The sequence below is a fragment of the Dendrobium catenatum genome, unplaced genomic scaffold, assembly GCF_001605985.2.
Source record: "Dendrobium catenatum unplaced genomic scaffold, ASM160598v2 fragScaff_scaffold_1608, whole genome shotgun sequence".
NCBI classification, from domain to species: Eukaryota; Viridiplantae; Streptophyta; class Magnoliopsida; order Asparagales; family Orchidaceae; genus Dendrobium; species Dendrobium catenatum.
This window is the reverse complement of record NW_021320070.1, coordinates 3,936,737-3,958,348: the sequence shown is the minus strand read 5'-3', so window position 1 is coordinate 3,958,348 and position 21,612 is coordinate 3,936,737. Positions and strand designations below refer to the sequence as shown.

Sequence of the window (21,612 nt, the reverse complement as noted above, 5' to 3'; positions counted from 1 at the left end):
CTTTGAGTAGAATTTGAATAAAAGTAATTTCTTTATTTATTAAATCAGCTGAAAAAAAATGGGGGTATTTATTTTCTTTTTTTTTGTAATGTGATCTTAAAAAAAAATTATTTCATATTATTTTTTAATAGATTTTATATACATACCATAAAATTCTTATCATTTTATGTATTTAACTTAAATCTTTATATTTACATTCAAAATTTTAAATTTACTTATAATTAATGACAAAATATTAACCCTTGTCAAATGGTTGTATAGCATAATAGCTACTACTAAGCTTTAGCTTTCTAGTCTCAAAATAAATAAATAAATAAATATCTTTCAACAATAATATTCCTGACACACTTTTCAATCATTTAAATAGAAATTATAGCAACCAAAATACAAATAAGCATTAGAGAGAGAGGGACTATAAGGGGAAATGGAGAACCTTCAAAGAGATAGATAATGTTGGCTTAATTTGGATTGATATAAACTCTAGACAATATTGACATACTAAAATCCTCGACAACGAAGAAGAGATAAGAAAATCACGGCAGTATCTTGCTAAGAAGGGCATCAAGGGGACCAGTGAAATGTGAATGATGAAAAAAAAGACGATGAAAGCTCCATGAGATCTTGTTAGTAAAACGTGCAAATGACAAAACAAAAGTGAAGAGATCACAATAGAATCTCGTTAAAGGGGATCATAATGAGAATCATGATGGATCTCGTTAAGGAAGAGTATCAATAGGACCAATGTGTGAATGACAAATGCAAGATTGTCATGATGATGGATCGTTAACGAAGATATTTTTAAAGAATTGAGCGTTATATGAGTAAATAATAAAATTTATGCAATGCATATATCAATAGGATATTTTGAGTGTTATGAAGGTGAATTCTCTTAATTTAAATAGCTAAGAGATGATGCAAAGGGAAAGTTTAGTGCTTGAAGATTCAAAGGTTTATTAAGCTAAGAGATCAAAGATTCAAAGGTTTATTAAGCTAAGAGATCAAAGATTCAAAGGGAAAGTTTAGTGCTTGAAGATTTGTGTCATGTAAACTAAAAACTAGAAACCTCAATTGGTGTTTGATTTTTTTTGAGTTATGGAAGTTTTGCATGATTCATGTTCATCATGATATTAGGCAAGGAAACTTCCATTACTTTGTTTTCAAATTGTGTACAAATCAAGTAAAATATTAGCTAGGGATATTCTTTGACAAATTACAATGAGGATATAATAGTCAAAAGTTGTCCTCCTCATATCAACAATTTTGGCTAAAATAGTACAAATGCATATAAAATTTTTTGGCTAAAATAGTCAAAAGTTGTACAAATGCAATATTTGGCTAAAATTTTCGTATTGCATATCAACAATTTCTATGATGCGAAGCAATTTTTTAAAACCAGTATGGGAGATTTGTAGCTGTGAGAAAATTGTTGATTAAATATTTGTACTACAAAGTTGCTTTAAAAAGCAGTAAAAAAAGGCGTCCCAAATGAAGCCTTACTCTCAGACTACTTGTCCTCTGTAATGACAGAAATGTTTTTAATAGATTCTAAAATTATTTGTGTACCTAGCTGTCCTACATTACTGCAAAGAAAAGGAAACTGTAGAAGTTCAAGGGAACACTGAAGCAATAACAACACATCATTTTAAAAAAGAGGAAGGATTAAGATAATGTAGTTTGTGAAAATATAATGAAACTACTGAAAAAATGAATTTTAAGAAGCATCTAGATAGCAAGTCTTATCAACAAATGCAAAAACTAAACATGCCTTGTGGGTAACAGGACTACTCTACCTCTCTTCTGTTCCTAGAAGAAGCCAAAAACAAGCAAACAACAACACAACAAACTGGAAAAAAATGAAACTTAGCTTGGTTGGTTGGTGGGGGAGTGCAGTTGAGAACCCCCAATCCAAGCTCGATTCCCCTCGAGCAGCAAGTGAAACCCAATCAAGTGCAGGCCAGGAGGTTTCTGGGGTGGTTGCCTCTTCTAGGTCAGCCGAAGATCAGTCACGCTGCCAAGCGCCCTTTCAGGGTGGCAGCTGGCAACAGGTGGATACCCGTTCAAAAAAAAAAAAGATCAGTCATACCCTATATCGCATGCTGTCTGCAGGAGATAACAATGCCCCCCTCTCGCAAATCAAAGGAAACATTATAGCTTTGATTGATCCTTAAACATTATGGTTAGCCACTGCAAAAAACATGTAATCAATCAAAGTTATCACATAAAATAAACAAGGAAGAGCTATCTCAAAAGCATTCATACATCAAACCAAGCAATACAAGCCATACAAAATTTGATAAAAAAACTAACAGAAAAGCTTAAACAACAGAGTTTTCACCCAAAAATTTCAGCTTATGATGCCAAATCACTAACAACTTTCTGCATTGCCCTCATCTCATCATGGAACTCTGAATTCAGAACCAAATAAGAGAAATGTTCATCCAAAATCAAACCCAATGCCCTCACGACTGAATCGAATGAAGGAATATCCTCACAAGCACTTAAGCTCAACAATGACTTTGCCTGCGGGCAAGGAACTGCCTCAGGAAACCTCTCATACTTCTTCAACCACTTGCCAAAATATCTAATCAAGCCCAAGATTTCCCTTCCACTAAGCTTCGAAATCACAGAAGATAGCACCAAACGATCCATTTCAGAACTCCCAAACACATAATGCAAGCATAATTCAGCAGGCGAGAACCCATCATGCGCCAACATTAGCAAAATAGATGCTTCTCTAGCCAAGGTTGCAGCTTTCTGAGGCACGGCCTTGTTTGTGGCCTTCTCGATAGCTAACAAAGCTTGCCTTTCCCATTCCTTTTTCACTCCCAGAAAACTATCATAAGAATTATTATCTGAAGGAGACAAGAAGAATCTCAGTATAACAAGAAGCTCGGAAGGACGAAGATCCGAAATGTGCTTAACAGATAAACAAAGCAATCTAGCTTGATTATGTTCCAGGAGCTTCTCCACCAGATTCGTCGCGTATAAATGACCGACAAGTCCGTGCACGATTAGGGTTTCAACCAACTCGAACAACTCCAGAACGACGCAAGCATCAATAATCAAACCCGCTACCTCCTGGCCGATAAAAAACCCGACTTTCTCAATCGCAAACCTCGAAAAATCAAAGCTGAGATGACTATACGCCTCGGGATTGAAACCAAGGCCGAGATTATCTCCGATGCTTTGCAGGAAGGCGTTCAGGAGTTTGAGGAATTCAGCTCGGTCGAGGGATTTTTTTAGCTTCTTTTTCAGGGTTTTGGAGAATTTGGAGGTTAATTTGATGATGTTGGAGTCAGTTGCGGAGATGGACCAACCGGAGACGCGGAGGATGGGAAGGGAGGTAGGGGATTCAGATTCGGGTTTTAAGGTGGGAAATATGTCATCAGAGTTAAGAATGATGGGAACGGTGGGCGAAAAGGAGACTTCGCCGGCGTCGGCTGCCGCCATCGCGCGGATTATGGAGTCGAGGAGCGTCATGGCTTTAGGTATGGAAATAGGGTTTCGGCTGCGGCGGTGATGTAGATGAAAAAGTTGATTTTTTATTGTTGTTCGGAAATCGAAAAATAAATGAATTGGTAGACCCAAAATATATTTTAAAATAAAAATTTCCCTTTTAATATAAAAGCACCAGTGGTCTAGTGGTAGAATAGTACCCTGCCACGGTACAGACCCGGGTTCGATTCCCGGCTGGTGCAATTTTTTTTAAATTAGATTTTTTTTTTTTAAATTCTGTATAATTTGTAACATTTTTTAATATTTATTTTAATTTTGATGGTTTATGACATAAAATACTTTATTGAAAATTTTCACACTACCGACTTAATTCTTTTAATTTTGATTAATTAGATTATTAATTTTTATTTACTATTTAAAAAAAAAATAAATGATATTGAACTTTATCTTTTCAAAGTTGTTTTAATAAATTTGAAATTAATAAAATAATTTTTTTATTCTCGATAGTTATGGATGATCTTATGTTAAATTATCTATAATAATTTTAAACATTATTAAATATATTCTTCTCATTTCTCAATAATTTTAAACATATTTACTTAGGTAAAATTTAGATTTACTCTTTTTCTTTTCTAATAAATTCAAAGTAATTTTATCACATTCTCAAGATCTATTTCAAGAAGCTTCTGCTGAATGTGATAAAATAATTGTTTGATTCTTTTAACAATCAAAAGGTCAACTACTATGCAAATGAAGACGAATAGTTTGATACTTCTAAGGAATGTGATGTACTTAGCCTTGAGCACGCTAACAAAGGAACTGGTCTGAAGCTTCAAGAGCATATCAATCATATTGCAATCGCAATTGTAAACATTGCAACTCAAATGGCTTCTCAGTCTACGACTCAATCAAAATGTACCAGGGTTTCTCCTATTGAGATGATACAAATTGATCGGAGGCATGAACCTTACTAGCTTCTAAACCTCACATTCGTATTGTACAACCAGTTCTAGTGGTTGTTAGGTTATAGATGGGTATACAACATCTACATTTTCTTATTATTGTGCCTCTATTAGATGCTCTTATTACATTCATGGTAGAAATACAAGTCATGGTTGTTGTAGCACCACAGTAGGGAGAGGCCACCACTGTGAAGAATAATCATCAATATTTCGAAGAGTGAAGTAACTCATTACCCTCAATGCTTCGTGTCTCCTATATTTACCCAATTCCATAACACGAAAAAACTTTAGATGTTATATAACTATGCATAAAATACTAAGTGGCAATATCAGAATTGAGTAGAATTTTGATCTTCGATTGGCTCTTTCAAGGCCTTCGATGACCAGATTGAGAAAATATTTATCAATAAGTCTATTAGTGCTCACCATCTGGTCGCTAAGAATGACTTGATGTATATCTAATAGAAGTCTTTTCATGAACACAACACGACGTTGATCTATTGACGAGAATGATTATAAGTCATACATCATTTTTGTTAAATCTTTCATCTATTGGGACGTTAGAAAAAATTGCTTATAATGATAACTAACGTTGAGGGGCTGTTTGGTAGCACCCAAGATTTCATTTAAGTAAGATTTTGTAAATTCTCTAAATTCGGATTTACGAAATACTGGGGGGTTAAATCTGGAAATTTTTTTTGTAGTATTCATGATAAATCCTGTTAAATCATATGTGACTGCTTGGCTATAGAGCGTTAAATCCTGAAAAAGTGGACTCTTCTTCCCTCTCGTACCAATAAAGCATTAAATCCGTCGAATCAGAGGATTTTGGAAATCCAAGATTTACCACGAAAAGGGTAATTTTCTGTCTACCGTGGCTTTCATTTACCGTGAGATTTGGTTTTGCATTTTAGGCCGTTTGGATGAATTTCTCTCAAATCCACCTTAAATTCGACCTAAATCCTACTACTAAATAGCCACTAAGAATGAGACATTAGTTCATTTTGAAAGAGGATAGCTCTTAGAATAAGGGTAGGAAGAAATCTCCACATTTACTCCTACCTAAGAAGAGTGGAGGGAGAATTATTAACTCTGGTCACCGGACGTCTGGACATCCAATCCAGACTCGTCACGTCACCCGAATACACTGAGTCCCGGTGTATTTTGATGACGTGGCGCGTCTGGATTGATGTCCGGACGAATCTAGACACTCGACGTAATAATTTGCCAGAGTGGAGAGACAATCAAAGGGATGAAAATTATAATTGTAGTTGAGAGAGGCCTTTTGCCACTCTAATCTTTTATCTATTAAATCATTCATTAATTTAAATCATTCATTAATTAACCTTCAAAATTTTTATTTGTCATCCATCTTAATTTTCCAAGGTAGGGTTTTTTCTTCTCCGACGATCACAACTCCTCTCCGCCTGCCGGCGTTCCTTGAACAGTCGATCTCTCTCTCAATGAAGGAGGAGGAGCTTCGTCTCTGCCAAATCCAAGAGTGGTATCCACTCTTCAAACCCTACTCCATTCCCACCCTCTTCCACCCCCTTCCCGATGATTTCCTATGCTACATCCTGGGCGAATCCGCCGCCGCCGGCGATACTCCGCCTCCCTTCCTCCTCCCCATTTCTTCCTCCGGCCACGACCCTCTTCCGCGAACCTCCCCCTCCTCCCTCGACCCTGTCTCCATCCTCGACTCAGAACCCTCTTCCTTCCTCAACGAATCCAATTCCGATTCCGAATCAGATTCCGAAAACCCTGCCCCTTCCTTCCCAATACTTGAATCCGCCGTCAATCAATCCATCTCTTCCCTCGGCGGTGCCGTTTTCCCCAAGCTCAATTGGAGCTCCCCTAAAGACGCAGCTTGGATAGCCACTGACGGATCACTTCGGTGCACCTCCTTCGCTGAAATTGCCCTTCTTCTTCACTCCTCCGACCGCGTCGTTCACGATCTCTGCCATGCGGTTTCCTCCTGCTCCGATCACCTCTCCTCCTCCTCCCCTACTTTCTCCTTCTTCCTTGCCCTCCGCAAATTCTACCCCGCACTTCGCCCCGAGATGGAATTCCGCTGCTTCGTTCGGCGCCGTCACCTTTTAGGAATCTCCCAAAGGGAAGTGACGGCGTTCTATCCTTCGCTTCTTGATCGGCGGCGGGAGCTGAGGCGGATGGTTGAGGATTTCTTTGATGAGGTTGTGGGGCCAAGGTTTGGGCTGCAAGATTACACCTTTGATGTGTATGTGACTGGGACTGGGAGAGTTAAGATTTTGGATTTTAATCCTTGGGGGATGTTTACGTTGCCATTGTTGTTTACTTGGGAGGAGTTAGAGACGGAGGGGTTTGGAGAGGAGGAAGAAGAAGTGGTATTTAGGTTGGTGGATAGTCAATGTGGAGTGAGGCCAGGTTTGAAGACTGCAGTTCCTTATGATTATTTGGATACCGGAGAAGGCAGTGGGTGGGATGAGTTCTTGAGAAAGGCAAGTGATGAATTGAGAATGCAGATGAAGGATTCAGAGCCTGGGAATTAATGGTATGGCTTTCTTTTCTCATGCCAAGATTGATCTTTGATTTTCATTTTTGCTTCCTCATGTTAGTTTTGCTTCTGTTTTTTGATTAATGAGAAAGATATTAACCATGTGGACAGACATGAGGATTTGCTCTAAGATTGTACACTTCAATTTTCTCACAAAAATTCTCTAAAAAGACTTAGCATGAAAGCTTTACTTTTTCACAAATCCATTAGTTTTTTTTCACTGGTTAAGTAGCATTTATAAATTAGAATACCTCTTAAATTAACCCTTTAAAAGCATTTAAATATTCCCAAAAATTAGCAAAAAATTTTTTCAAATTGCTGCGAAAAGGGTACCCCTCTTACTGCTAGAAAAACTAGCCGTTACAGTTCATAATTGTTAAAAATCAGAGGTTTGAAAAGAAAAACTTAGATTTATTCCATGATTTCTTCCCTATTTATAGATCTATATAAGATATCTTAATATAGAAACAAATAATTACAAAATAACTCTAATATAATCCTTCTTAAATCAGCTCCTCGAATATGGAAAGCATTCTGCCGTGAGTCTTGCATCCGACAGATTGACCACTATAGCCATTGGATTTGGTTGCATTTGAACGGCTGGATTTTAACAATAATCACATCTTAATGATGATGATGACCGGAACCATTCATTGTTGATCTACTGATACCAATACTTGCTTGGTGCAATTATCTTCAATCACAACCATTCATTTCACTTTGGATAACATCCAAATCATCAATGGCTGCAATATGATAATCTTGTTTTATGTTTTCCTTTTGTATTAAGAAACTGAGCTTGTAATTAAGACCATAATCCTAAATAGTCATATTTCTATTGCTGAAGCTAATTGTTGCAGGTTTCTGATCAGATGATGGGTAAATTTCATAGAGAGTATATAAAGGATATTTCTGCTGCCATGGAAGCATTTCTTCGGAGCTTAATGTTTGTTTTTGTTTTATGATATTGATAAGAAGCTTGAACTTATTATGCAATCTTTTTCTTACCTTAGATGTATGATAAATAGTTGAAAATTGAATAGACATTCTTGTTGATTATTGCTGTAAGACTTGTGAAAGTTCCAGTATTTTGTTTCTCTGGAGAAACTGTTTGTCTTGCCATATTAATGTCGTAATTCTTGGTTAGTGAGCAGTATTTTGTTGCTAAGTCTATATGTTATTCACTTATGAATCATTCCATTAAAAAAAAAAATGTGTACTAGGCTTTGGCTATCTGATGTAATTTTGGAATTTTACTTGTCCTGCTATGGTATCCTTTTTATTGGTGATTTTGCTATGCACAAAATAAATTCTAAAAGAAATTTTTAGGTTGTAGATGAATGACAGGTGATATGTAGCACCACGAATTTGACTTAAGATTGCACGAAAGTCAGATCGGTTTTTAGGTTTCTGTTAGACTGGTCTAGCCGGTCCGCACGAGACCGGCAATTCGCGAACAGGCGGGATCTCCGCCTCCTGCGGAGATCGGGAGGGCCGACCGCTCAAACAGAGCATTTTAGGAAGGATTTTTTGGGAGTTTAAGAGAGAAATTTGAATGTAGGGATTGTTTAGGGATTTCCTTTTGTTTTGTATGCATTAAATAGTTGATTTTCTTAGGGTTTGTGTATCTTGAATTTAGCTGAAATTTGAGATCTCTTAGATTTAGGTTTTCTTTGGGCTCTTCGCGTTGCCAGAGATTTGGGAGAGATCGATCCTCCTCTCGAATTGAGAATCAATTGTATCTCGCTATTTTATTCATCATCTAGTAGAATACAAATCTTGTTTTGAGTTTTCTTTCGAATTTCCTCTGAAATACTTCTGTTAAACTGCTGTAAACAGCAGTTTTGCTGTGTTTTCCTGCTGTGGACAGCAGTCCAGTCACTGTTATCGTTGTTTTTCAGAATATCTACAAGTGTTTCCTATCAAATTGGTACCAGAGCATCGATTGGGGACCTTAGGCGGCTGAAATCCCTTTTTTTTTCAGCGAGCTTTTGGCTTCCGGAAGTGATATTTTTGAGATCCGTTGGGAAGAACGATGGCCGGAAAGAAGGTTGAGTCTTGGAAGGTGAAGTCGGCCAATTGAAAGCTTATTTGGAGGAAAGATTCTTCAACTTTCAAAATCAAATCACCTCCAACAATGAAAGGTTGGAGGGGAAGTTCACCAAAATGGAGGAAATGGTGAAGAAACTACTTGAAATGAAGACCAATCCGGCGATATCGGAAGTAAGAGAGACCACCGACGGCCATGGCATGGGTGGAAATCCGAACCCCTTGCGGGGGAGGAGAAATTCAAAGGTGGAGATCCTAGAGGAAGAGAACGACATGCCTCCTCTAGAGCCTCTTTCGAGGGAAGAGATGAGTATGGGATATGACAGAAGGGGGGCTGATTTTGGTGGGAGGAGAGAGGGATTTTATCGCCGGGGTGCTGAATTCGAAAGAATTCAGCGTCGAGGGGGGATTTTGAAGGAAGAAGGGAGGAACGTCATCGTTGAGGTGTTGAATTTGAAAGTGGTGGAGGACAGAAGAAGTCTGAAAGAGGGACTCGGGGAAACTATTCAAGGGGGTCTTACAGGACAACGATCACTCTTCTAGCACCCAAGGGGCCTGCATCAGGCAACAGTAATGAGACCACCCGGGAGAAGCCAGTAGGAGGAGGGAGTGGGGAATACTTCAAGAGGCTGACAGAGAAGGAGATGTAGGATAAGAGGTCAAAGGGGTTGTGCTTCAGATGTGATGAGAAGTACATGCCAGGGCATAGGTGCAAGGACCGAACTCTTCAGGTTCTCCTTGTCTGTGAAGACGAGGAAGACGAGGAGGGAGGTGGGAGCAGATCTGAAGAGGAGGAGAAGTTGCACCTGGATGTGACAGAAGTCTCTCTGAACTCTGTAGTGGGATTCACTCCGACTCACACTATGAAAGTGAAAGGAGAGATAGCTGACCGTGAGGTGGTGGGTGCTAATTGATAGTGGGGCTATCCCACAATTTCATTTCCACTCAGGTCGTCAACCATCTGGGAGTGAAATTGGTGGACACCGGTTGTTATGGGGTGATGATGGGTATAGGGAAGGTGGAGAAAGGTCATGGAATCTGTAAAGGAGTGGTGTTGACCATCCAGGGGATTCAAGTAAGGGAGGACTTTCTCCCACCAGAATTAGAAAGCACTGTTGTCATCCTGGGGATGAAGTGGTTGCAAACCTTGGGAGAAACCAGGACAATTGGGGAGCACTCACGATGGAATTAATGGTGGATGTGAGAAGGGTGGTCATAAGGGGAGAGGCAGGGCTATCTAAAGCCATCACATCACTTAAGACCATGGTTATGGACGTACAAGAGGTGGGGGAAGATTATATGGTGGGACTACACAGATTGGATGCAATTAGATCGGAAGAGGGAGGGGATGTTTCTCTGTCCATGCAGCCCTTGATTCAGCAATACATTAAGGATTTTCAGTCACCTCAAGGTTGGCCACCTCCACCGGAATACGAGCATATCTCCACCTTGAGGACAAGGTGGATTTTTGGGAGGGAAGTATTGTTAGACCGGTCCACTGGATTGGTCCAGCCGGTCCGCACGGGACCGGCAATTCGCGAACAGGTGGAATCTCCGCCTCCTGCGGAGATCGGGCGGGCCGACCGCTCAAACAGAGCGTTTTAGGAATGATTTTTTGGGGGTTTAAGAGAGAAATTTGAATGTATGGACTGTTTAGGGAATTCCTTTTGTTTTGTATGCATTAAATAGTTGATTTTACTAGGGTTTGGGTATCTTGAATTTGGCTGAAATTTGAGATCTCTTAGATTTAGGTTTTCTTTGGGCTCTTGGCGTTGTCAGAGATTTGGGAGAGATCGATCCTCCTCTCGAATTGAGGATCAATTGTATCTCGCTATTTTATTCATCGTCTAGTGGAATACAAATCTTGCTTTGAGTTTTCTTTCGAATTTCCTCTGAAATACTGCCGTTAAACTGATGTAAATAGCAGTTATGCTGTGTTTTCCTGCTGTGGACTGCAGTCCAATCACTGTTCTCGCTATTTTTCAGAAGATCTACAAGTGTTTCCTATCAATTTCATTTGAGACAATTTTCTTATTATTTTTAAAACAATTTTTAGTATAAAAATTTTATATTAGAAAATTGTTTTAAAATGCATTAAAAAAGCCATCCCAAACAAAGCCTTAATTTAAATAAAATATTTCATCTAATTTTAAAAGAAATAACTTTTCCATTTATAGTAATTGTTAAAACAACTATTCATAACTTGTGCCTTGCATGAATAACTTGTGCCTTGCATGAATGATGAATGAGGCTAAGGCTTCGTTTGAGACGGCTTTCTTACTGCTTCTTAAAGTAATTTTTTAATATAAAAATTAAATTTTTTGTACTAAAAAACTATTTTAAGCAGTAAGAAAGCCGTCTCAAATGAACCCTAAGTATGGACTGAAGTTTGCAGCCTGTAAGTCTATGAGATCACCATATTTTTTTCTCTCAAGATAAAACTAATAAGACAACCAGATTTCTAGCATTAATTGCAGATTAACTACATTCAATCTTTGAACACTTAAAATATGCCTCATTTCATCTCTACAAAAAACAAGAACCCTAACACAAAGGGGATTCTATCAGTTCAATTTTACAATGATGCAAGTTGCTTCCATAAACCCCAAAAGATTAGGATACTTTACTGCTCAACTTTAAAAAACACCATTAATCGATCACTGAACATCTTTGCAATAACAAGATAATGGGAGCTGAGTCATTAACAAAAAGATATAATTGATACATGAAAACCTTTCTTAAAACCCCAGCTCCCCAAATTTCAAAAACTAGACCAAAATTGTTCTTATTCCTTTCTTGAGGTAGTAGTTTTCTTCACTCTCTCAAAGATGGGATTCTCCATTATCTCTCTTGCAGAAGGCCTCTTCAATGGATCAGGATCCATCATAGCCTGCAAGAGTATTTTGACATTATTAAAATTTTGAAAAGGAATAATGCTAGTTTAATACAGAAAATACTAGAAGAAATCTATGGTAATTTTATATGAAGAAATTAGGGTTATCAAAAAAGCTAATTGTTCACAAACAGTTTGTGTTTTGCTCGCTAATAAAGGTTTCGTTTGGATCAGCTTTCTGAAATGGCTTTCTAATTTAAGAAATTTTTATACTATAAAGCAGTTTTAAAAAGTAACACAAAAATTATCCCAAATGAAGCAAAAATGTGTTTGATTCACTCGTTAAGGGCATCTCCAACCGAACTCCAAACACATGAATGGCGTCGCTTGCGAGCTCTAGCCGAACGGCAAAACTTCCAGTATTTGATTGCGGGTGAACCGTATTTGCAGAAGAAACGCGCGAAGGAGAAATACAGTTACCTGGGCGCAAAATGGAGTTCGATTGGAGATGAATCACGCCATTTTTTTTGTTACACTGCATTTTGGAGTGAAATTTGAGTTTTTCGGTTGAAGATGCCCTAAGCGAGACAGACTAGAACAGATATTTTAGCTAATTGTTTAAACAAGTCAAACACAAGCACAGCCTTCATTGATTGTGTTCTACATATTAATTGCTTGTTTATTCTAAATTATGTTGTTTATGTATGATTAATTTTAAAAAAAGTACTTGAAAACTTCAACTTTGATATCATTCAAATTGAAGATGGGCTAAATAAGTTCGAAAACGCTACAACGGTCGAATGCAAACATAAAGTCTTCAAACATCATCAAGTGCAAATCTAATTTGAACAAAAAGAATATGAACACATACCAAGCTCAGTCAATCTTCGCTATCCAGATTTTGTTTTATTTTTTGGGGTTAAAAGAAGAAAATGCAAAAAAAAAGTTACAAATAAAATGGAGAATTACCTTCAGAACGCTCTGAAATTGCATGGAATAGCCAGGAAGCAAGGGTATCTTGCCCTCTCTAAGATTACAGAACAGAGGACCGGATTCAGGAAGGGGTGAACCTTTAACAAGTTCATATATGGCTGCTCCCAAAGAAAATATATCAACTTTATCAAGATGCTCATATTTATCCTTGAGTATTTCCTGAGGCATATACCTTGAGTCTCCTTCTTCAATCGGCAAACTCTTATCAGTAAGAATTGCACATCCAAAATCTCCAAGCTTATAAACACCATTTTTCACATAAATATTCTCAGGCTTCACATCCATATGGGCTATGCCTCGCTCATGCATAAAATTCAGTGCAGTAGCCATCTGCAACATTATAGAACGATATCAAGATACAAAGCTTCCAAATATCATAAGGTAAGAAAAACAAATTGAAAAATTTTAAAAACCAAGATAAAGAAGTAGAACAAAATATTGAAAGGCATCCATGGTAAAAGGCTTGTTTGAATAAAAGCTGAAGTTTGATGTGCCATATTATGATAATTGTGATGTGTTTAGTGAGAACTCAATTAGTTTATGAGAAGTGAGAAACATGTAGATAAAAGGTGATAATAATGAGCAGTTGAATATTTGATAGGAAATACTTGAGTTCGCGAGTAATACTACGGGAAATATTTGAGTTCTCAAGCAAACCTAGCAATAATCGGTAAAAAAGCAGCGAGAAAGATGCTGATTTCAGAGAGAAAACAGCAAAAAACAATGCAGGAAATTCAGGATATCGGAGAAAAAAACAAGGGAAACTTCTTCTATTCAATCCACGAACGAGAAAACCCATACACGATACAAGTTTCTTCAATTCGAGAGGAAGAAATAACTCTCCAATTCTCTAGCAAAGCCTAGAGACCAAAAGCAAAAATCCTAGATCTCAAATCAGATTTCAAATTCAAGATAATCCCAAACCCTAGCAAGAAAGACTAATTAAAGCAAACAAAAAATTACATAATCCCTAAACAGCACCTCATTCAAATTTTTCCTCCCAAACCCTAATTTATGCCCTGCCCCCCCTACTTGACTAGTGACCGGTTCAGGTCTAACAGTATTTCACTAGTTACTGATCCCATAACTAACAATGTTCAGGCAGCATAAGAGACCCTGGCATGGCTCAAACATCTATCCAAATGATTCAATACTGATAGGAAAATTGGGGAGGATTGGTTATTCTTTATGCCAGCATTTGTCTCGTATTCATATAATCCCTGAGAGCTTCTTAATAGGAAATATATAAAATTAGGAACTTAAATTTAGTTTAATAATTAATTATAATAAAGTGACCCAATGGATTGGTGAGGTGACATCCACAAGAACATAGATGGATGAGGTGGCATGCAAGGAGTTAAGCTGGCTATAAAGCCTATAATACATGGAGGGTACTTACTATGATCATTCATTGTATATTTTAATATCTCCCCTCAAATTAATGTTGGTTGATCCAGAAGCATCAATTTGTTTGTAAGAAATTGATGTCTCCGTTGGTTCGTTGCCTTCGTAAATATATTTGCAATATGAAGATTTCTCGAGTATGAAAAATAATAATACGAGTGTCAAAGGCTTCTCAAGTAGAGTGACAATCAACTTTAATATATTTGGTCCTCTCATCATACACTGAATTAGCAGAATTTGGATGACACTAATATTGTTGGCATATGGAGGAGAGGGACTATCTTGAGAAAAATCAAATATAAGTTCACTAAGTCAAATAATTTTTGAACAGGATTTAGATATGTAGATGATTTAGACACATGAGGTTGTTTTTTTAATCTTACATGAGATCAAAGAATCACCAACAAATATACATCATCCTTCGATGGACCGATAGATATCAGGACATCCGGCCCAATCCGCATCAATTTACCCACCAAATGAAGAAAATAATGTGAAAATAACAAATCATGACTCAAGTTCCCAATAAGATATTGAATAATTCAACGACGACAATCAAATGTAAGTGATGAGGATTTTGAATAAATTAACTTACTTTCTGAATTGTGAAAGAAATATTTAGTCGAGCGAAATGAGCTTAAGGGGTCGCGCCGGGACCGGTATATTATTGTATTCATATTGTCTTATTCTTGAGATATTTTGATTTCACTTCATATAAATTTAATTTGATGTATTCATATGTATGATTGATTTGTTAGCAAAATGAGCTCTGCTGCTGGCGGGAGTGGATTAGGTGAAGGTTCAAAAGAGCCATCTGTCCACGCCGTGTCCGTGTCCTATATTTTAAAAATTATTATATATTATATTAAAAAATTATTATGTCGTGTCCATACCGCACCCGTGTCTTATATTTTTTAAAAATTGCCGTGTCCCGTGTCTGTGTCGTGTCGTGTCCGTATCGCCGTGTCCGTGTCGGTGCATCATAGACAACAAGCCTTTTTATTCCACTACATGGGGTCGGCTACATGAATATTTTTTCTTCTTTATATCTTATTAAGAGTGACATTTAAATCTAAGAAAAAAATTCATTGTTACTTTCTAACTAAGTTTTTTAGGTCTAGCTCTACCTTTCTTAACATAGGTCAGATTTAATACATATAGTCTCCTACAAGATTATCGAAAGGATGACTTTTATGTGACCAAATCATCTAAGATAACTCTCTCTAATCTTTTCTACCACTAGAGTTAATCCAATCTATTCAATAAATGGATATTAAAAATCATTTCTTCAAGATGCATTTTTAATATCCACTTATCTAAGAGACTATCATAATGAATCAACGTTCAAAATGACCACACGTAGTATAGTCATATTTGCTACAGGAATAAAAGTTTACTCAATGTCATATTATTGTTTGTTAATAGGGACAACTAAAATTGTCTTATAGCGATCAAAGGTATAATTAGAGCAAAGTTTACTTAAGTAAAGCCATTTACACCCTATGGGTTTAGTATATAAAAGACACTTAAGTATATAACATATGCCTAAGAAACAAATTAACTAAGATGCTCTGCATCATGCATATGTTAATTAGTTTGTTACAAGTTTGATATAGGATTCTAGAATGTTCTTGATTTCTCTAGGTTTATTTTGTTATCTTATAAGAATATGAGTTGTAAGAGGGAAGAGGTATGAATATATTTTTGAAAATTTAGCAATATTTTTACTGTTTGTGCGTTCTAGCTCTGAGGAGCTTTATTTGAAAGGCTTCATCGAATGATCTCTCTACATCAGAATGAGATAGAAGGTGAATCCCTCACGAGATATTGATGAGAGAAATGAAGACTTAGGCCATAAGCTCTAACTCAATCTAAAAAAAAAAATTGTAGAGAATTGGTTGTCCTTTATTCAAACATTGGTCTTGTATTTATACAATTCTTAAGAACTTCTTAATAAGAAATATACAAAATCAGGAATTAAAATTAAGCTATACAATTAATTACAACAAAGCAAACCAGGCGAATTGGTGAAATGACAGCCACGAGCACATGGATCAATGAAGTGGCGTGTGAGTGAATCTAGCCATAATACTTGGAGGGCCATTGTTACAATCATTAATTGCATATGTTGATATACAATATCATTTCATAGTTCATTTTTTGAATACTCTATTTGATTTGAAAATGAAGAATTCAGATTTTGAGGCAAAAATAGATTTTGGATACTCTATCTGACTTGAAAATGAAGAATTCAGATTGGTTACATAAGGAAACTTTCTAAACCAAAGAATCTTTATGATCATTATGCCACATTATGTTACACTATTTCTTTATATATATTTAAATGAAGAACATAGCATGAATCAAAGTCCTGAAGGCAATAACATCAGTAAGCTATTCTTTTTACCTTCCAATTTGCTACATGATATCTGTAAAGGAAGGAGACCCGGCAAACCTTCTAATCTTTATTGAACATGTAATTGCATTCCTCATTAGAATGCCTTAAACTAAGTAATTTTTCATACTACCATAAACAGCACATAATGCTTCATCTTGCTAGTTAATTATTAATGAAAAGTTAAGAAAGTATAAAAACAGTGGCCAAGAATAACATACGCCAGCTTATCATTATTTCATTATGTTCCTAAAAGATTGTAGACTTTAAACAACAACAACAACAACATCAAGCCTTTATCCCACTACGTGGGGTCGGCTACATGAATCCTTCTTCTCCATTGTGTCATATTAAAAGTCAAATTCTCGTTTAAATCTAATAAAGAAAGGTCATTCCTAATATTTTCTAACCAGGTCTTTTTAGGTCTGTCTCTACCTTTCTTAGCATAAGTCAAATCTAATACCTCTACTCTCCTAACCAGGTCATCGCAAGGCCGCCGTTTTATGTGAACAAACCATCTAAGACGACTTTCTCTAATCTTATCTTCTACTGGAGCTACTCCAACCTTTTCACGTATATGCTCAAAATTATGTGTTTCTATGTGAAAAAAAAAAGGATTTAGTTGGTCCTAACTTTTATTCTGCTTGTTTGGTGTGTTCGTTGTAGTATCATATGCTAATATTAATAATATCAGCATTTCTAATGCTTGAAACCTTCTTTCCCAATTCCCTACCCATGTTCAACAAGCTATCAAAGCTATTTCTATTAAGGAATCTTCGGTCGTTCCTCTGATTTGGCTTGATTCTGAGCAACCCAAGTCTAAAGAATTTTTGTGTAATTTTTTCCTAGATTGGCAGCAAGTTTCTTGCTATAAATTTTGGTAGCATAGACATTATGCACTTAGCTATTCATCTTATACCTGGTTGGCTTTGGCTGGAGAACTAAAAATTGTTAATAATCTCTTTCAGAGAAATATTCAAGTTCTACCTCTTCGCAATTTTTGTAATTACATGTGACTACTTTAAAACTTTATCTAATCTGATTCCTGGGATGAGCTTCAGAGAGATTATTCTGTGCGGACACCGGACGGGAGAACCGTCCAGTACCGCTTGGTACAGAGAGCGGTACCGGGTGTATCGAAGCTCGGTACTGCTTGGTACCGTGTTTGATACTGAGCGAATAGGAATTAACACACTCATTCTCCACTCATCTGGCATCTTTTTAGTCTTCAAAATAGTATTAAAAAGATTGTAGACTTTAAACAATAAAATTAAATTAAATACATTAAGCAAAAGACCATTAACGTACCTGATATAAAACTTCGAGTACATCTCCACTCGTTGGTATGTGGCCTTTCGATAGGCTATGGTCACAAAGTTCCATTTGAATATAAAGTTTGTCATTTTCAAACCAAGAAGTATGATATCCAACAATATTAGCATGATAACCTGGATAGATTGACATATGCATATTTCAATATCAATAAATAATTGGGGGATATACATACATATCACTAAATTCTTATATAGATAACTAACATCTAAATTTTTATATTTATATAACAACCTAATGTTTAAAGGATATCAAAACATATACATAAAATACCTACTTTATTTTAAATAGATATTTTTTGTTATTGAAAGATTAGAATATTATATAAATAAATATAAAGATTTAAGTGTTAAGTATATAAATATATAAGAATTCAATAGAATGTTATGTAAATCCTTCAAAATTTTAATGCAAAAGGTATGGCTGCTAAAGAAAACACACCTAAGGCTGCTAGAGCTTGAACTTCCCTCAATGCATACTTCCTGCCAGATCAAAAGATCACATTATAATTTAAGATGTCACTAACTAATGATGTTAAGCTAGAGTTAACAACCTTTCCATGTCATTATGGAATTGCTTTATACTATGCTTCACAGCATAAAGACAACCGTCTATTCGCTTTAACGCTTTGAAAACATGGCTAAAATTTCCACTGCCAATTTGCTGAGGAACATATTTTGATCAATAAAAAGCATGTTAATATAAAAAAGATAAGTTCATGAAGCGAAACTTTGAAAGATCTACAAAAATTAAATAACTTTACCTCTACTTCATGGAAATCTGTGCGGTAACGTGAAATGTTATCTCCACCAATTGATGGGGAGAAACCTGCATATAAACAATTTAACTATGGAATATTAACCATCGAAAACACCCTCAAGTGAAGGTTCGAACATCATAGAAAACCTGGATTTTCATAAATTTGTATGAATGATCACATCGTGATTCAAATAGATTGTAACCTTTAAACCATGCAAGCATCATCATTGATGAATCATAAATCATCTTGTTAGTTCAGAAGTGGATTGTTCGTGAAACAAGGGAATGCAAATGATGAAAGGAGGATGATCCTTGTATTTGAATCAAGTTGATTAATTAACTAATTAAGGCTAAGATGACAGATATACACCACTCTAAATGAAATTGATATTTGAATAATAACTAAAACTAAGATGAGAAAGATACACTAATCTATTTTGAAATTGATATTTGAATGCAGAAATGCTATCAAGAATACAAAAACTAACCCAAAGAAAAGTTAAGAATAGCACAGTTGTTCAATACTAAGTGAAAAAAAAAAAAGAAAGGGAAATATACCTGTCATTTTTGCTATCCGATCCCCGAAAACATCAAGTGCATTTGATGAATTCTCAATTAGATATGGATTCCTGATGCAAGGAGGAGGCATAACTCGGTAGCGCAAAGCTACTGCAGATTGAGAAACATAACGTTGTTTCTTTTCACCAATATCATCTGAGCCAAATTCATCGAACTTGAGTTCAGCATCCTCTTCATGGAGTTGAACATTGGTGGATGACAAAGTGCATGAAGTACAAACTGAGTCAAGGCAAACAAATTTAATCATTAGAAGAAAATGTCTACAAAGAGCAAAACATGTCACATTACAAACATGCTAATAAAGTGGGAGATAGTCAAAATGATTCATGTGGTGTGAGACAAGATAAAAAATTGTTATTCTAAAATCAATTTCTAACTTGAATTTGAATCCTATGAAACAAAATCCTTGTTGTAGGCAGCTCAAGTCCTGACAAAAACATTATTATTTTTTGATGTGGTGAAAAAATATAGAGCAAAAACAATCTCTTCCATAAAAAATACCACTTCCGACGTGCCTAAGGTTAATCTTATCAATATAGAATACGGATGAGATTTAAAAAGAAAATTAACAGAAAGAGATTGAGAAAAGCCTTGGGTAAAATTTCTGCGTACCTTGCCTATGTCTCTTGTTCCTAATCGATTTTTCAGGGGATTTGGGGCAAGCAATGTTCTCCTGCTAGAAGCAATAGAAATCCTTATAAAATAGTAACAGAAAAACAACATAAACCAAAACTAATATAAACACTGTGCTCACCTTATTCGGGTTCAAATTATTCGGTATTTCTGGAGTAATATAATCCGGAGTACTGCAAACATTACCAAAAGGCTAAGTTATAAATCTTATCAATCATTAATCACTCATGAACTTCCTCTTTTAATTGTACTTACTGCTTTCCAAGCACCCATCTAATATGCAAAATAGTTCATCTTCGAAACCATAAAAGGCTAAGTTGTCGAAGCATTGTGGATGAATAATTAAGACTGGAAGAGTGTGAGATTCTTTTTATTTAAGCGAGAATGAGTCCTTTGGGTGACTGATACCCCAAATATTTGGGAAAGCGAACCCCAATAGTTTGGGTTAGATCTAATGTAAACTTTTCTAAATAGTCATGAAATTTGATTCCTCTTCCATCCACATTTAAGGCACATTTGGTTGCTTCAAGTTAAAAAGCATATTTTACAAAAAAAAACTGAAATTTGGTTATTGCATGATTTGGTTCAACACTGATTTTAAAATCCCAAATCTTCCCAAAATCACCAACTCTTGCAGCATGATTTCATTTACAAGCAACCGAATGAGCCCTTATGCAATATGTCCTACATTGTTAAACGTTTTAAAAAAAGAAATTTTGATTGCCAACTCGCAATAAGACATCAAACAACCCATGCCCAAAAAACCTCACCAGAAAAAATCTTGGCTCAGGATGCAATCCCTATCCACCGCGACGTCCTCCCCGCCATCATCGACAGAGGAAAGAGCATCGCAGCCTTCCAAAACTTCCAGAAGCTTCCTCTGGAAGCGAGAAGGAGCGGTAGGAGGAGGAGCGGAGAGCGGGTGAAGCGGGAAACGAGGCATTCTTTCGAGATGGAGAGAGAGATCGCCGGCGGGAATCGACCTCTTCATCATTGCCGCCACCGCCGCCGCTGCTGGTGGCCGCTGGCGACTTGCTTTAGCACGGGAAGTGGGAGTTTTCCTCTTCCTCATTATTTCGCCGATCGGCAAAACCCCCTTCCTCTCTTCTCCGTGCTGTGCTATCGAGCTGCGAAAGTCCAAAAAAATTCCATTATTTGACTGCGTGAGTTTTTTCAGAAAATAAAATAAATAAAAATGGCTGGTATTGGCGGGAGGGTGGATTCTATATTTCTATTATGGCTATTTACATAAAAAACACTCCAAATTGTTTATTTACAAACCCATAATGCTTAATTAGTTATAAATACTATTACTAAGGGAGATTTACTAACAAATCACATAATTTTTTATGTATTTATATGTTTAATGTTTGACTTTTTATATTTATTTATAATTTTATATAACATTATAATCTCTAAATTATAATAAAAACATTATTAAAATTAATGTATCAAAAATAAAATGAATCTTTAATGTGTATATTTAAATGTGATTTAAATATCAACATGTAATATAAATTAATATAAAATGTATATATTAAATATATAAATATACAAACATTTTAAGAAAAGTATGCAAATTCCTCTATTATTAAATATTATTTCTAGTTGCCCAATTTCATAATTATTTTAAGGCCTCAATTTTCATGAAAATATTAAATTGGTTAACCGATAGAGAATAAGC

General features: G+C 36.0%; 3 protein-coding genes and 1 non-coding gene across 7 annotated transcripts; 2 read left to right on the top strand and 2 right to left on the bottom strand.

Annotated features, from left to right (window-relative positions):
• Positions 1–1,619: 1,619 nt before the first annotated feature.
• Positions 1,620–3,534, bottom strand: LOC110102655. Of its 2 annotated transcripts, XM_020831092.2 has the most exons (2): positions 2,336–3,534; positions 1,620–2,184 (listed from the first exon to the last, which is right to left on the bottom strand). In XM_020831092.2, exon 1 carries the CDS (start codon positions 3,478–3,480, stop codon positions 2,350–2,352), a length of 1,131 nt encoding a protein of 376 aa, XP_020686751.1. In that variant the 5' UTR covers positions 3,481–3,534; the 3' UTR covers positions 1,620–2,184; positions 2,336–2,349. The 2 variants fall into 2 exon arrangements, with proteins under 2 accessions (XP_020686751.1, XP_028556726.1); XM_028700893.1 differs by having other exon boundaries at positions 1,620–3,534.
• Positions 3,535–3,627: 93 nt separating this feature from the next.
• On the top strand, positions 3,628–3,698 carry TRNAG-GCC. The gene has a single exon. It is a non-coding gene; the product is annotated as a tRNA-Gly (tRNA).
• A 2,062-nt stretch (positions 3,699–5,760) lies between these two features.
• On the top strand, positions 5,761–8,119 carry LOC110102629 (cell division cycle protein 123 homolog). 3 transcript variants are annotated; one of them, XM_020831050.2, is made up of 2 exons: positions 5,761–6,948; positions 7,799–8,119. In XM_020831050.2, the coding sequence occupies exon 1, from the start codon at positions 5,882–5,884 to the stop codon at positions 6,944–6,946; it is 1,065 nt and encodes a 354-aa protein (XP_020686709.1). In that variant the 5' UTR covers positions 5,761–5,881; the 3' UTR covers positions 6,947–6,948; positions 7,799–8,119. The 3 variants fall into 3 exon arrangements, with proteins under 3 accessions (XP_020686709.1, XP_020686710.1, XP_020686708.1); XM_020831051.2 differs by lacking the exon at positions 7,799–8,119 and adding an exon at positions 7,464–7,790; XM_020831049.2 differs by having other exon boundaries at positions 5,762–6,948; positions 7,812–8,119.
• A 3,530-nt stretch (positions 8,120–11,649) lies between these two features.
• On the bottom strand, positions 11,650–21,097 carry LOC110102641 (wee1-like protein kinase). The gene is made up of 10 exons (XM_020831074.2): positions 20,699–21,097; positions 20,050–20,101; positions 19,908–19,968; positions 19,275–19,514; positions 18,721–18,785; positions 18,511–18,620; positions 18,399–18,439; positions 17,934–18,073; positions 12,803–13,156; positions 11,650–11,890 (listed from the first exon to the last, which is right to left on the bottom strand). The coding sequence occupies exons 1-10, from the start codon at positions 20,998–21,000 to the stop codon at positions 11,786–11,788; spliced, it is 1,470 nt and encodes a 489-aa protein (XP_020686733.2). The 5' UTR covers positions 21,001–21,097; the 3' UTR covers positions 11,650–11,785.
• Positions 21,098–21,612: the final 515 nt, after the last annotated feature.

Coding starts and splice junctions, on each gene's coding strand:
- LOC110102641 (XM_020831074.2), bottom strand. CDS start 21,000: ATGAGGAAGAGGAAAACTCCCACTTCCCGTGCTAAAGCAAGTCGCCAG. Junction 19,969..20,049: donor ATAATTTGAACCCGAATAAG/GTGAGCACAGTG, acceptor TGCTTCTAGCAG/GAGAACATTGCTTGCCCCAA. Junction 18,440..18,510: donor TTCCATAATGACATGGAAAG/GTTGTTAACTCT, acceptor TTGATCTGGCAG/GAAGTATGCATTGAGGGAAG.
- LOC110102655 (XM_028700893.1), bottom strand. CDS start 3,480: ATGACGCTCCTCGACTCCATAATCCGCGCGATGGCGGCAGCCGACGCC.
- LOC110102629 (XM_020831050.2), top strand. CDS start 5,882: ATGAAGGAGGAGGAGCTTCGTCTCTGCCAAATCCAAGAGTGGTATCCA.